The 15,003-nt window shown below is 40.7% G+C and overlaps 2 protein-coding genes across 2 annotated transcripts in view; both read left to right on the forward strand.

Annotated features, from left to right (window-relative positions):
• The window catches only part of Parvin (beta-parvin), a 411,519-nt gene that overhangs the window by 376,303 nt on the left and 20,213 nt on the right, over nt 1-15,003 (forward strand). The window lies entirely within an intron of this gene.
• Nucleotides 1-15,003, forward strand: part of LOC143377383 (neurotrimin) — a 66,350-nt gene that overhangs the window by 41,931 nt on the left and 9,416 nt on the right. The window contains exon 5 of the mRNA XM_076828600.1: nt 11,527-11,695. Within this exon, the coding sequence (XP_076684715.1) occupies nt 11,527-11,695 (169 nt within the window). The remainder of the gene's footprint in view (nt 1-11,526; nt 11,696-15,003) is intronic.

Genomic DNA, 15,003 nt, shown 5'->3' on the forward strand with positions numbered 1-15,003 from the left:
TGCCGACGCCGAACTTTAATCAACAATTTGGCTTCCCCTGATCGACAGTGATTCGAATCGCGCGATCCATCTTCCAGATCGCGAGGAGGCGACAGACTCGCCGGGGCGGCCCGCGCTGGCTGCTGATGGGGAACGGCACTTTTTTCTGCGCAAATGCTCAGCCACAGGAGGCCGAGAAAAGGGAGGGCAGTCTTTGGAAATTTTTTACTCAAAAGCTATAACACATTTCTCGAAAAATCTTTTTTCCTTTTAAGCATTGCATCTAGTACCGTGCATCGTAATTTTTTTATTTAAAAATATTTAGCAATAACTAAGTTATGGTCCATCACTCGAAGGTTCTTTAAAAAAAAGGCTTCTGCGGTGACCACTGCTGCTCGAAAGTCGATCATCTGAAATGAAAAATTCAAAAGAATTTACTTATTATATTATATTATCTAGTATATGAACGAAGGATTTTTCGAAATATTGATTTGGGAAAAAATGGCTGATGTTTCAAGTAAAAGTTTCAATTTTTATCATAAATCATGCCTGATTTTCGTCAATTATCGGGACACAGCGCGTCGTTTGGGACGAATAACTTCATTAATAGAATATGTAAATTAGCGAATCGTTATAGCGAACATGTTGATTTTTTTAACGGTACATTGGCCACCTTTAAATATCGGTTGCGGGCTTTGGCTCGCAGGAACGTCTTTGTACACGCCCGTTAATTTAAATTCTAACGTTAATGGTATTAGTTCATTAGTTCCATTATTTTATTGCATGGTTTGTTTATGTATATACTGGCTTTTCTTCTGTTTTCTTTTCTTTTACATTGTTTATTTGTTAATTGTAAACTAAAGGGTCTTTACCAGTTGGAATAAATAATAATAATAATAATAATAATAATAATAATAATAATAATAATAATAATAATAATAATAATAATAATAATAATAATAATAATAATAATAATAATAAATAATGCAGAGTAGATTGTAAATTTGCAAATAAATAATAAAAAAAGAATTCTATAGATTTTGACGCCCTGAATTCAAATCTGACCACAGAATTTGCCTTGGCCTTCAGGATCTTTTGATATAGATTCTTAATGTCGAAACTTGTTTGCCAAATTTTCTCAATATTTCTCTCTCATTCTCCAACCTCGAAAAAGATTCATCCCTCTGTGTTATTTCTATGAGCAGTTCTACGATTTTGTCGGAAAAGGGTGCAATTTGCCCCACTGTGCGACGTCCCGCGAGGTGCACGCGATGCTTTCGATATCGCTGGAAACTGGTGGATGGTTCTTGATGCTGGGGCAACATCGGTTGGGTTAGGGGCACGGTAGCGGCAACATTAGTCGCCACGTCGATCCTCGGTGATGTACGGAGGCCCTGAGGGTCTTGGGAACGCAACGCAGTCCTCTGCATACTGATTGCGGACGTCGCATGCGAACAGACGTATTTAACGACATGGCGGAACACGAGACCGTGGCTCGACTGGGGAAACAGCGGGTGGACATTCGAACGCTGTATTAACGGTCAAGCTAACGTGCAATCGAGAATCCTGAACCGTAGGTACTCGCGGCGTGGTGCAGTTACGAGGAAGAGGAAGGTAACTCGAACTTCCACGATTCTTCACTTCGCAAGGAAATCTACCGATCCTCTTTATTAACGGTCAAGCTACCGTGCGTTCGGGAATCGTGAACGTGGAGGTAACTCGATCTCCCATGATTCTTCACTTTGTGGCTAAATCTACTGGTCCTAATCCTATTTGGAGGGCAGAACAGAAAGCGCGCTTGCAGGTTGCATAAAGGGCTGCACAGTGGCAGGGGATGAGGGTGGGGTTTTGGTCAAAAGAAAGTTTACAACTCATTTTTTGTAGCTGCGCGCTTGTGGGGTGGTTAAATGAAAGTTTAACCCTCGGTTGGCACGCTGGGTTAAAATCAGACAGAATTTCACTTTGAGGTGAAATATCTTTCAGGCGTCAGTGACAATTGTATTACTGGCGGCGTGTAGTAGTAATTTCATGTTTCCTCTACAGATAGAGCTTTCCGAGTGAGGGGAATTTTATTTATTTATTATTTATATATTATTTATACGTTGAAATTTGTATTTGAAAAAAAAAACAGTTGTGGACGATGGTGTTTTCTTTTTGTTAAAATTCAGCAAATGTTCAAATTTCATAACTAAAGTCATAAATACATATCCTGTGGGCCATGCACCCCACATAATTAATCCACGGGATATCAATCTTCGGATATTAAATCAGTATAAACCTCCCTTCGCTTTATCGAACCAAAGTCTTCATTAAACCTAGAAATACATTACGTTTCTTTCATAACCAAAGTATTTTCCTCGGCTATCTATAACCTTCTGCCACTTTTCTGGTAAAAGTACTCGTAGATGTGGCAAAAAAAAAAGAAACATTTCCGTGCATCCACCATCAGCCGACAGTGAGCGAGTGAGCTTTTGCACCGACGTAATACAATTCTTTCTAATAGACCTGCCTTTTATCTCCTTTTCTATTCACAGCTCTAAACTTTCCCTCGACCGCCACTGCGCATTGCAATATAAACTGCGAACTTCGCGTGATCGACTATTCAGTCCCGTGAATATCAATCTCCTCCGACTCGGATTAGATTCCCCCAAAAAGGCGCGCCTTGTTACAGAAACTTGCCTGGCAGCGTGGACCGGGAGCTCATAATTCGATATGAGTTCGTCGAACACGAAACTGACGGCGCGCGCGCGCAGTAGTCGCTCGATAGCCCGAACTACTCGAGGAACTAATCTTTTTGGGTAATCAAACGATTACAGTTCAGTTTGATTACGCGATATTACATTCGGGACCGTGGAATTTAATAGTCGCCTTCAATCCATGCCCCAGTTACTCGATCTTTCTGCGCTACCGGAGTCGTACGTCCGTTCCGCAGCGACTATTTTCGCGGAATTACACTTGCCCTGCTTCCCACTGCTTTCGAACTATATCCGGACCTACGAGCGTCACCCGAGCTACCAGGAATATCATATCCACGAGATCTCGCAAAATAACGCCCCCGACCCCTCGCCCCTCTTTGCACGCCCGGCGCGTTTCATTAATTCTTCGGGAATATCCCGTCGCTGGCCATCCCCCGGTCGAGCTAGCATTTCCAAGCAGCGCGCTCTAAGACGATCCCCGAAGGCAGCTCTGATATTCTGCCGATCGGAACCCCCGTTCAAACGATATTCCCGTAATAGAGGTTTCGCTGTCCCATAAATCCGCCCCCCCGCCTCGTCGTTCTTCAAACTTTCAGCGCGCACAGCCGCGTGTTTAATTACGCGATCGTTACTTCGCGTCACGTGACCGCGGCGTGCCGTTTTCCCGTTTATTTATTTATCCGCGTACCAACGGCACGAAATTCAGGGGAACGGGACCGCGAATCGGCACGCGCTGGTATTGATTAATTTAAGAGGGTGGGACGGTTAGCGTTCGCGTTAAAAATCCTGGACGAACAGCAATTTCGCGGCTAGGCGGGGGGGTGGAATTATTTTCATGAGAGAAGTGTGCGGCTTTCGAAAGCCATTAACAGAGCTGGTGGTAGCGATGGGGCCGAGTATGTGCGTCCTGAACGCTATCCAAACGCGATGACACATGTTCGGATACTGTGCGGGGTACTTTCAGGGGCCGAATACTGATCCGGGTATAATGGAACGTTAACAGAATGGGGTTGAATCTTACATGAGTAAGAAATCGAATCTTATAGGGAGGCAGAGCTGCTACCATCGACATCTGCCCTCGAAATATGGCGGTTGCGTAGGATGGGACTCTTCGAAGAGCCCTTCGGGGTGGAGCAACAATATTTGCAAGACACTTGCGGTGTACAGGGTGTTGCATGGGCAGCGACTTAACAGTATTCCTACCGCGACCGGGCAAATCACCGGTCTTTAGCACAACTTATATTTTTTAATATAGAATGAAGGTAACAGCCAATTTTGACGGTATAAAAATGTAGTTTCTTTTATTCAGAAGTATATCATGTACATACGTATATTTGAGGAAAAGTCGTGAAGTTTAATTCTAAATCGAAATTTTAAAAACGATCATTTTACCGGTCGTGGATCATTTTAGGAGTAGCGTTGAGGGGGAGGCCTGCCTAGAAATTTTCGAAAATTCGATTTTTATATTTTCTTAACCCTTTCGGCCCTCTTCGGACACATATGCTGCCCTCCTGAGTTAAACTGTCCTATCTAGCATTTTTTCATTCTTTCAGATATGTTGAAATATTTGAAGTGCCACGCGTCTTTTACCTTTTAAGTAAAGTTAGAAAACACTACGTGCTTCGTAAAGGTTTATTAACAGTATAATGTATTTAACCTAACTTCTTTCTTCAAATGGTTATAATGTCCTATCTAAAACAATTAATCAATTGGTACGGTAAGAATACATCACCTACCGGTTCACCTATTACAAAAAATTATATCAGGCTGGTACGAAATAATGACAACATGTTTTAATTTGAACGAAGGAAAATAAGGGCGGTACGAAGTAAATGATAAAACTTCAGTTTTCTCGGTTGCTTCAAAATATTAGATAGGACATTTAAACTAAAGAAGGCAGTATGCTCCAGCGAATGTTTGCGGGACAATACGTGCCACATATGTGCGCTGTTTTATTGTTTTTTAGTTAACCTGACTATATACCACTATCTTTGATTGGCAATCGCGAGAATAAGCAACGCAGTAACGCGATGGATAAGTTTTATTTTGGCAGGGTGTTTCGCTGCAAAATTATAGAAATATCGTGTTTTACACGCGTAATTGAACATTTTTCTGAAGCTTTTTATCGTAGCCTTTCGGTTTATAGCATGATATAACTGTTTTGCTTAACAGTTTTTACATTATTATGTTTTTACTTATCTTATTCAGCATAAAGAAGTGGTTATACGTTTCCGGGACGCATATGTCCCACTAGGTATTCTCATACTTTGTTCTTGTTTCTTTACCACAAGCAGTAACATATAATAATGTTATAAATACGTTCATAATATGTGTGTGTAATATATCTATGTATAATAAAAATACATTATATAACACTACTACAGAAGATCCAAAGTGTTTAACCGTGTCTAACTTTTCCGCGGCACATATGTCGCGCTCAAAAAAACTGCTGGGACACGTGTCCTAATTTTTAAAATTGACATACAACTTTCAAATTTGATCAGTAGCTATCCGCCGCTTAGTACATTCCAATAATTAAACAAAATATTAGAAAGAAAATTTAACTTCTTATGCTCTGTAAAACTATGCAATCGAATTGTTTAAAATTTGTAGTTTGCACATAAAATCGTTCCTCATTACAAATTTTAAACATTTCGATTTCATTGTTTTATGGACGATAAAGGATAAAAATCCGCTAAATTTTTTATATTTACTATAGTTTTCAACATATCTGTGCAGGAAAGTAGGAAGTCACGCATTAACCTTTAAGGGGTGTTTTCACCGAAAATGGGCACAAAGAAATCGGAATGCTCGGGTAACCGAATTTCCTTAGTGAGTTATTAATTATTAAAAATATGCGTAATAAGCGTTTGAAGCGTGAGATTTACTGTTAGACTACTACCAGCGCGCGTTAGCCTCTAAGTATTCTAACAAGTCACATCACTTAAGTGTCACACGTAGATTTTGACTGTGCAGAGCAGTGAAAAATATTCGAATCGTATATTTTTTTTTCGGACATCGCTCACATCCAGGGGTTGGAAGCATGTATTAATATATTTTTTAAGCGAATTGGTATTTCCTGAAACTGTTCATGTAAGCGAATTCTTTATACAACCATAAAAAAAAACACAATTTTGCAATTTCAATTTTTTATTTACCCCAAACGGTTTCCGAGAAGCAAATATGTTTTCAACCCTCAACATTGATAGCTATTTCCACCCTCTAAATGTGCACGCTGGCCGATGAAAAAATACCTGTCGAATACTTTCGACTACTCTGCAATCCTGCAGAGATGACCATGCCAGTGATGTCCCTTGTAAGCCCCTAAATTCCCAACAACAAATACCTCAGAAACGAAGCCTCAAACGCAATTTCATCGTTCTCAATTTTCCTCTTGTTTCAACGCATACAATCACCCCCTAAAATAAAAAAATAAAAACCACCCTCCCATGCCCGCATAACGGTGCCCACTTACAATGAAACACCCTGTATACCGGCTCTACAAACCTCCTTGAGCCGCTGATCGCGGAGTTGCCGTGCCTCAGGCGTTCCTGACCCAAACTTTGAGATCTTAATAACCAAACACCTTCAACTCCGCCACAATTTCCGGACTCCTGAATTTTCGTCTCATTTTGCCACGTATCTGCGTTTCCATCTCTTGCCAAACAACCCCATGCAACTACACCTTCGAACCTCGCCCGTAAATATTCATAAGTCTGTGGCCTGCTCGCAGCAAACCGGTCACTCCTTTATCTCAGCAATTCCATTGGGTCCCAGCGGAATGAACCGTACGCATCGAGTGAATCGATGTAAACGTGTATACATACACAATTAAGCCCAACCCCACCGCCGGCTAGCGTTGAGTTTTCCCAAAATGCAGCCTCCCAGAGCCACTCGGACATTACGAGATAATCGAGGGTCCGCCCGTTTGCACGGCTCTAGGCTCTTTGTTGTATAAAGGCTCGTCCCCCCCCTCTCCGTGACGTTTGTATCGTTCATTATCGGAGGGTTGTCCGTAAATTCCGGGCCAGGTCGGTGGTTGTTTGCGTTTTCGAGAATCCACTCGTCGAGGACGGAACGCGGCCCACGCCAGGGGCGCGACGGCTCCCCCGACCGTTTGTCGCCATTTCCACGTTCCCGTTTTCCAATCGTAATTCGTTTCAATAAATTGATCATAAGTCCTGATCTCGACGCGGCTCCGTGTTTACGTAAACCCCTGCCGCTCCGCCCGGTTATCGGGGCCGCCCCCGCAACGGCCCCGCTGGCGCGGGGGTATTTATTAAAACAACGAGTCCGTCCAGGGGTAATTTATAATCGCCGCGGCGACGGTAAACGTATCGGCCAGCGCGCAAATTGTAATTCGGACGCGCGAACGGACACGCGGCCCGAAGTTTATGCTAACGAACCGCGGTGCCTTGTTAACAATTCCATTTAAATTCCGGAGACGCGACGCACCAAGAGCAGCGAACGGGGGAGGAGGGGTGGCCGGGACGGTTTCATTAAACCGCTTCGATTCCAAATGCCAGCCTTTAATTTTATTCGGAGCGCGAGCGAGCGCGGGCCGCGCGGGAGTGCAGAGTTTTTGGGGTGGAAGCGAGAGGAGAGGCTGCAGAGAAGAACATTGTCGTGTCGGTTTTTTGGGGCACACACAAAATGCAGCTGCTCTGGGTACTTAGTTCTATATGTTGCAAGATATTCGATGGCTGCTTCAGTAAAAATAGTTTTTGCTGGATGTAGCAAACTGGGGGAGCACTGGCATGTGTTTGGAACATTTTCTTATAATCTCTTTTGTTAAAATTATATTAATATCAAAATTACCAATTTTACAGTTACCATTATTTAAATAGTTTAATTGAAAAATTTTTATTTGTGGTGGCAAAGATGTAATTATTACTTTAAATAATTTTTAGAATTATTACTTTTGTTGTCTTTATGTTTCTTGTGGTGGAGCTTATTTTTATTTTTATGCGTATTTGACTGAACTATTTATGAGGTTGGATCTATAAATTTTAGTATAACTATTTATGTTGATTATGTTGATTAAAAAAATCTGAAACTCTGTGAATATGTAGGGGATTTCCTCCTGATTACAATGCAATTTTTGTTTGCTCCCCAAATTCAAAATAAGGAGGTGAAATTAACCCCCGAAAATTCGGCTATTTTCCGATTTTATTTTCTAACTCGCAATCTGTAAGAGATAGAACAAAAATCTCCAGATGAAAGTTACTTCTTTTAATTAGGACTATCATTTGGTAACTTGCAGATCTTAAAGTTCGCGATTTATAACACAAAATCAGAAAATAGCCGGGATTTAAGGGGTCAATTTCACCCCCTTAGAGTGAATTTGGGCAGCAAAGAAAAATTGCGTTGTAATCTGGAGGAAATCCCCTACATATTCACAAAGTCTCAGAATTTTGTGAATTTCCGGGTTCGGTATCTTTCCTTGTAACATATAAGAGTTGCATTTTAATGAAATTTTTCATTTTCTAATGAAATAAAACGGAATTTTATTAATAATGTTTATTTATGAAGGATTATTATCTTTAAACGAAAACCAAAACGATATAATAACCATAAACATTATCTTTGGTATAAAAACTATAATCTACTAATCAGTCGTACATTCAACTGTACGTAGGTACCTGCTTATTGAGATTTGTACTTGTACCCTACTGTGGGCTCTTGTCCACATTGTAGAATTTTAATAAATCTCGATAGAATCATGTGGCAGATATTGAATTCTCTACCGACAGTTTTTATTTAACTTTAACTTTAATTGAAGTCGTGTCCCTTTCCGCCTTTCATTCATATGTTCATATCTTAAAGCACAGCAGAAACAATTTATACATTCGCGGTGGGGCAAGTTTTTACGGTAACAACTAGCCCCTATCAACACATTTTACAATTTGAGAGACTGTTCTGCTTATACATATATTCAAACGATAAACACTATTACACCATGTTCTTAAACGTCATTTGATCCATAAGAACGAATCAATCTATAATACCGACGTTAAATAATTGAAATAGACCAAAAAGTAACGATAGAAAAATTTCTTTTTATCTGGTACGCGACTAATAGGTCCTCGCTTGCAACCACACAATTCGCTGTCGCGGACGCTATTAAAGTGGGCGACAGAGTGGCGTGATCAACTCACGCGGAAAAAATAATTTAAAGTACAACGCTCTTTTTATTTCGAAGATAGAGCCGTCGGAGCAACTTACCCCCGGGAACTTTTAGCCCCGGTCTCCCCTACCTTATTTTCCTTCCCATTTATAGTTTTAACCTTTTTGCCACTGCTGTATTTAATTCCATCGCTGAAGACTTACTGGCAAAAAAAATATCGTTTCCCTGTTTTGGAACAGAGTACTTCCCACTGCGCACTTGCCCGTGTCAGTTACCGGCATCGAAACAAAAAGGCCATCGCCGCTGAACCGTCACGGGACTGATATGTGTGCGCAGACCTTTAAGCTTCTGGGTGTAAGCCGTGCCCTTTCGGAGTATTGTTTCAGCGTTTCGCCAGCATTGCAGGCATCGTATCATCGTCAGGGGCTGTTGACGCACTGAAACTGAAGCACAGATCCATTTAACCCCTGAGATCCGATGCCCGTACGCGATAACGATTCACGGGTTTTGTGCAGCTTAGCTTCGCTACGTTGTGAATAAACCGTGTCACGCAACGTCGAGCATTGATGACAGGCTTCTCGAAAATTCCAATCAGACCCAGCTCCCGAAGTTTGGTCAGTCACAGGTCTTCTTAATTGATCCGCTGAATAATAAAAAAAAAGTGGAAGAATTGGGTTCCAGTTGGATTATACAGGGTGGTCGATTTAAATAAAGCCACCTACATATCTCTTCCGATTGTGATGGTACAAAAAATATTTTATATGGAATTCAAGTGGCACCAGGAGATTGTCCCACGTGAGACGCGATATTTTGTCACCTTTAAGACTGTAATAAAAATTAGCACATACAAAACTTTAAAAGCATGTTTATAAAACAAAAAGTTAGCTAATGCTTCAAGGTTCTTGGGGCGCCGCAATTTTTCCCCAGAAAATTTAGCGTTCGCGGACTTAAGGGGACTAGGCAGTCAAAAACTCGACTTTTTGTTGTTGTAATTTCCGAAAGTACCACCCTTCCCGAGCAAAGTGCCGTTTGGTTTATGTTAAAATTCGCAAAATTAAGGATTTCACAGCCGAAAAGGTCGAGCACGGCATAAACCGTTTCTGCGCGCACACAGGTAGACTAATTCCTCTTTCGAAACTTTAAACGCGTTTTTCTCGGGATCATATTTCCTCTTCGTTTTGCAGTGATTGCGAAAAAACGGAGGTACAAGTCGATTTGAAAAAAATTCAGCATATGTGAAACATGTCTAGTTACGACCTGAACCTACGCGTAAGTCTGTGAAAACTTCTGTTTCGACAAAAAAAAAAAGAAAATGGCTCTTTTCCCTGGCGAAAAATCAAGTTTCTTTAAAATTTGCCGTTTTACAGCCGTCGTTTTTATATTTTTTGCACCGTGATGGTGAACACGATTCCGGACAGGTGAATTACCTAAAACACAATGTAAAGGCATTTTTATAATCTGTAAGACAGTATCCATGTTGTGTAGGAAGCAAAATTTTGTTAAACAAATTAATACAATTTTTATGTCGATGCTTCTGATCTTCTCCTTTTCTTGTAAGAAACATATTTTCTATCTTTTTTTAAAGAATTTATATTGAAAATGTGCTCCTAATACATGGAGGGGACTAGTGTCCTGCGACTCCCTGTAAATTTTCATTCAAATCGTTCGAGCGGTTTTCAAGATTTTATGTTCACCGTTTTGGAAAACGTAGTTTCTGGGAAATCACGTTTAAAGTTGGACATCGTTATCCGATCTCATGTGCAGGCTCGTACATTTTATACTGCAATTCCTTCATTTTTTACAATTTCGGGGCCCGGTTGCGCTTAAAATACGTAGAAAAGATGTAGCCAGCAGACTATGCAAACATCCTAAAAACCAATTTTCGAAATTTTTTAGGGTAACCTACCCCCTTAATCTGAATGATTAAAGACAAGTTTTTTTTCCACTATTAGAAAACCATCACGCTTTTGATTTTTTCGTTCCTCCCCAGTGTCCAGCAAACTTCCTTCTCATCTTACCCATCGATTTCCGGTTACCAAATAAGATTTTACATCCCACAATCATTTGGCTGCACCATTCATGCTTCAACAGGCCCCTAACGATGCTACCTGCAACGCTCGCGCAACGTTGGAGCGGTATCCCAAGGGGACGCGACTTACACAAAAGCCTCATTTAGTAGCCATCCCTCTCATGAATACCTGCGGCCCCTTATTCCGCCCCCACTTTTTCAATATCTAATAATATCTGCATGCAACGTTAACTGAAACTCCACCGTTCCTGAGATATACTTAACGGTACCCGAGTGCTTTGATTGCAAGGGGTTAATACAGCGACCGTATACCTCGATGCTCAATCCCCCTATTCCGATTATCTCCCCTTTATTTCTAATTCCTTTTTTTTCCCTTTCATTTTCTTCCTCGAGGACGAATATTTACCGCGAGTCCCTTGACAAAATTTCACGTTCCACTCGAGCGGAGGGGGCGGGCACGAGGAGAGATCCCATTTAACCGCGGATAAGCGAATTCCCGGGCAATTCGGTTTCGGAGCGCGGGGCTAAATAAATTCGTTGGCCCGGAGAAAATGAGATATCCAGAGCTCTCTGTTTTCGCCTAACGAGCCCGGTCGGGCAAAAATTCCAGGCCGCGGGAGGACCCCGTTACGTCTTCTCCCCTTTCCTCCTCTCTTTCTCTTTCCCCTTTCTTTTATCTGTTATCTCTGATATAGGTGATCAACTACGACAGTCCTAGGGGCGGTGTATCGGTGATCACGGAGAAAGGAGAAGTTACTACGTCGTATCTCCTGGTGCAGCGTGCTCAGCCTGCAGATAGCGGCCAGTATACCTGCCATCCCAGCAACGCGAACACGAAGACTGTCCTGGTGCACGTGCTTAACGGTACGTATACCAGCCGTGAAAATTCACTAGAATCTGTCCATGACAAAGTGTTCCTATCGCCCAACGTTAACACGGCCTTACTATGTGGGAATTAGCGTGGGTCTTCGAGGATAAACGCTCGTGTTGCGATCGGAACTACTTTACTGCAAGTTGGACCTTCAAATCGGACAAGAGTTGCAGCTGGTTCGCGTCACGGATAAGGTTTACACCACTGTTCGTAGTAGGGCTGTTAGGAATATTCGAGTATTCTAAGTATTCGAATATTCCAGTACTCCATAATATTCGAGTATTCTAAGTATTTGAATATTCCAATACTCCATAATATTCGAGTATTCTAAGTATTCGAATATTCCAATACTCCATAATACTCGAGTATTCTAAGTATTCGAATATTCCAATACTCCATAATATTCGAGTATTCTAAGTATTCTAATATTCCAATACTCCATAATATTCGAGTATTCTAAGTATTTGAATATTCCAGTACTCCATAATACTCGAGTATTCTAAGTATTCGAATATTCCAATACTCCATAATACTCGAGTAGTATAAGTATTCGAATATTCCATTACTCCATAATATTCGAGTATTCTAAGTATTCGAATATTCCAATACTCCATAATACTCAAGTATTCTAAGTATTCGAATATTCGAATACTCCATAATACTCGAGTATTCTAAGTATTCGAATATTCCAATACTCTATAATACTTGAGTAGTATAAGTATTTGAATATTCCAATACTCCATAATATTCGAGTATTCTAAGTATTTGAATATTCCATTACTCCATAATATTCGAGTATTCTAAGTATTCGAATATTCCAATACTCCACAATACTCGAGTATTCTAAGTATTCGAATATTCCAGTACTCCATAATACTCGAATATTCTAAGTATTCGAATATTCCAATACTCCATAATATTCGTATATTCCAAGACTCCATAATATTCGAGTATTCTAAGTATTCGAATATTCCAATACTTCATAATATTCGAATATTCCAATACTCCATAATATTCGAGTATTCTAAGTATTCGAATACTCACAATGAGAGTAGCCCAAGTGTCCGCCTCCGATTGCTTTGTATTTTGGATATGTTTTAGAGGACCGAAAAATAAAATACATTTGTTTTTTATAGCGGCCTGTTTGCATGTTTATGGGGTGAAACCACCCCTCAAATTTCACGAGAATAGGCGATGCCATCCTCCGATTGCTTTAGCTTTTGGACAACGCAATCAGAGACGAACAGCTGCATATATCTTATAACTTTGAGGGGTGGTTTCGCCCCCTAAACACCCGAACAGGCCAAAATAAAAAAACACGTTTCTTATTTTTCGGTTCTCTAAAACATACCCAAAGTTCAAAGCAATTAGACACTGGGTTACTCCCCTTGTCAGTATTATTCGAATATTCTGCACTATTCGAAGTGTTCAAATATTCGAATTATTCGTATCCCAAATTATCCAAGTATTCGAAATTATTAAAATTAGGATTATTCAATTATTCGAATTATTCGAATAGTTCGACAAATCGAATATTTGCAGCTCTAGTTAATAAGTATTAAGGCACATACTCTGTGTGTAATAACTGTGAAAAATAACTTTATTGAAGACCTCTAAGAAACATTACTCTATTTGGTATTTCAACTTAAAAGCAGTGAAAATTATTCAATATCACGTTTGCGGCCAATACAGTAAGTGCCCTAATACTTATAGACAACACTGTATGCAGCTTACAAGGGTCAGCTATGTTATTAAGCACAAACATCTAAGGGACACGTACTTTTGTATTTTTTAGCAATCTCAGTTTGAAGAGGTGAAACAGCTTCTCAAAGTGCGAGAATCAGCATTCACTGAATAAAGTGTTCTGCCACTAGATTTTTGTGCTTGGCAGCGTTTTTCAAGGAGAGCAAAATTGACGCCGGACACCTCGATCATGTCCCTTGTTAGCAGAGTGAGCTCGGTGTGTCGTGACCTCGGCTTTTATATTTAAAGGCATGGGGTGCGGTATTAGATTGCACCCTACCGATGTGCTGCGAGAATCTTCCAGAATTTTATTCTAGACACTGTTTTGGTGGGACCTGGAAGTGTTTAGAGTTTTTAGACCGCCCTCCTCGACATTCTAGGCTCGTGGTCAGCTGTGGCTTGTGTGTCATGGGATATCAGTGTAGGGTTCTTCAAAACTCCTCTATTTTAGAGTTTAGAGTTTCAGGTGGTCCTTCTTGATATTCCAGGCCCTGTGGTCAGCTGTTACTCTATATGATAAGAGGATATGTGACTCACATCCTAACAACGTTCACTGCCACGCCATTGTCCCATATCATTCGCTCGCCCAAGTGAATTCAAACGTGTATTACAGTTAATAATATTTTATTTTTCCACTTATTTATTATTGTACCAGCTTACAAGTCATCCTTAGCTTAAGGGGGAATCCTATTCTTGAAGGCTAAAAACATAGCGAAATTTGTGATTGGTCTTTTTATTTTCAACGAGCAGAATAGCCGGAATCACAGACACCATTTGAAGACTTCTTCTTTGTGCCCAATTCGTTCAAACGCTTGCGCTGCCACAAATTTTAATTATTTCTCTCTAATAAAATTCGTAAACATTACTGAAGCATAGGTAAACATATGAACCGAATTGTGACTGAAAAGATTCTATAGATGCTTCATAAAAAAATGCCAAAAATTGTATAAGAAAAAGCGCGTCTCGCACTAACATACCCCTTAACCCCATTATGAAGATTTATTTTCTGCTTGGCAACTTAAGAGCCACGTTAATCGCATAAATATTTCTTTACCTCGTATTAAAATTCGACCATTACATGCTATTATCTCCCCCATCAACTACACCCAAGTGTACTTCCAAAGTCCTCCACCCATACATCACTGGCTCGCCATTTTCTGAGTCAACAAGCTCGAAATTACGAGCTGTGACTCCATTTTCGACGCTGCTCCCATTTGACTTCCAAGACGGAAGTAGCGATGATCTTCTCCATTCTTCTCGCTATATAGAACCGAGTATTATTTCAGCCTTAAGAACAATTTTCGACTACGCGCGCCAGTATTATACTACCGCGAGCCCCTAAACTCCCCGATCTCTTCCTCGGACCACCTTGCATAAAGTCAACTGCGACATCAAACAATGCAAATTCCCTCGGCGACCCTTTTCCAATATCCATAAACAGCAGAGATATACGTGTCCCCCCGTCCCTGCATAGCGCAATATACAGCCAAGGGGCGTGCAGTTAACCTTATCACCCAGCATTTTTCAGATTTCTGACCGAGCCAAATTCCATCAAACC

The sequence above is a fragment of the Andrena cerasifolii genome, chromosome 1, assembly GCF_050908995.1.
Source record: "Andrena cerasifolii isolate SP2316 chromosome 1, iyAndCera1_principal, whole genome shotgun sequence".
In the NCBI taxonomy this organism is placed as follows: domain Eukaryota; kingdom Metazoa; phylum Arthropoda; class Insecta; order Hymenoptera; family Andrenidae; genus Andrena; species Andrena cerasifolii.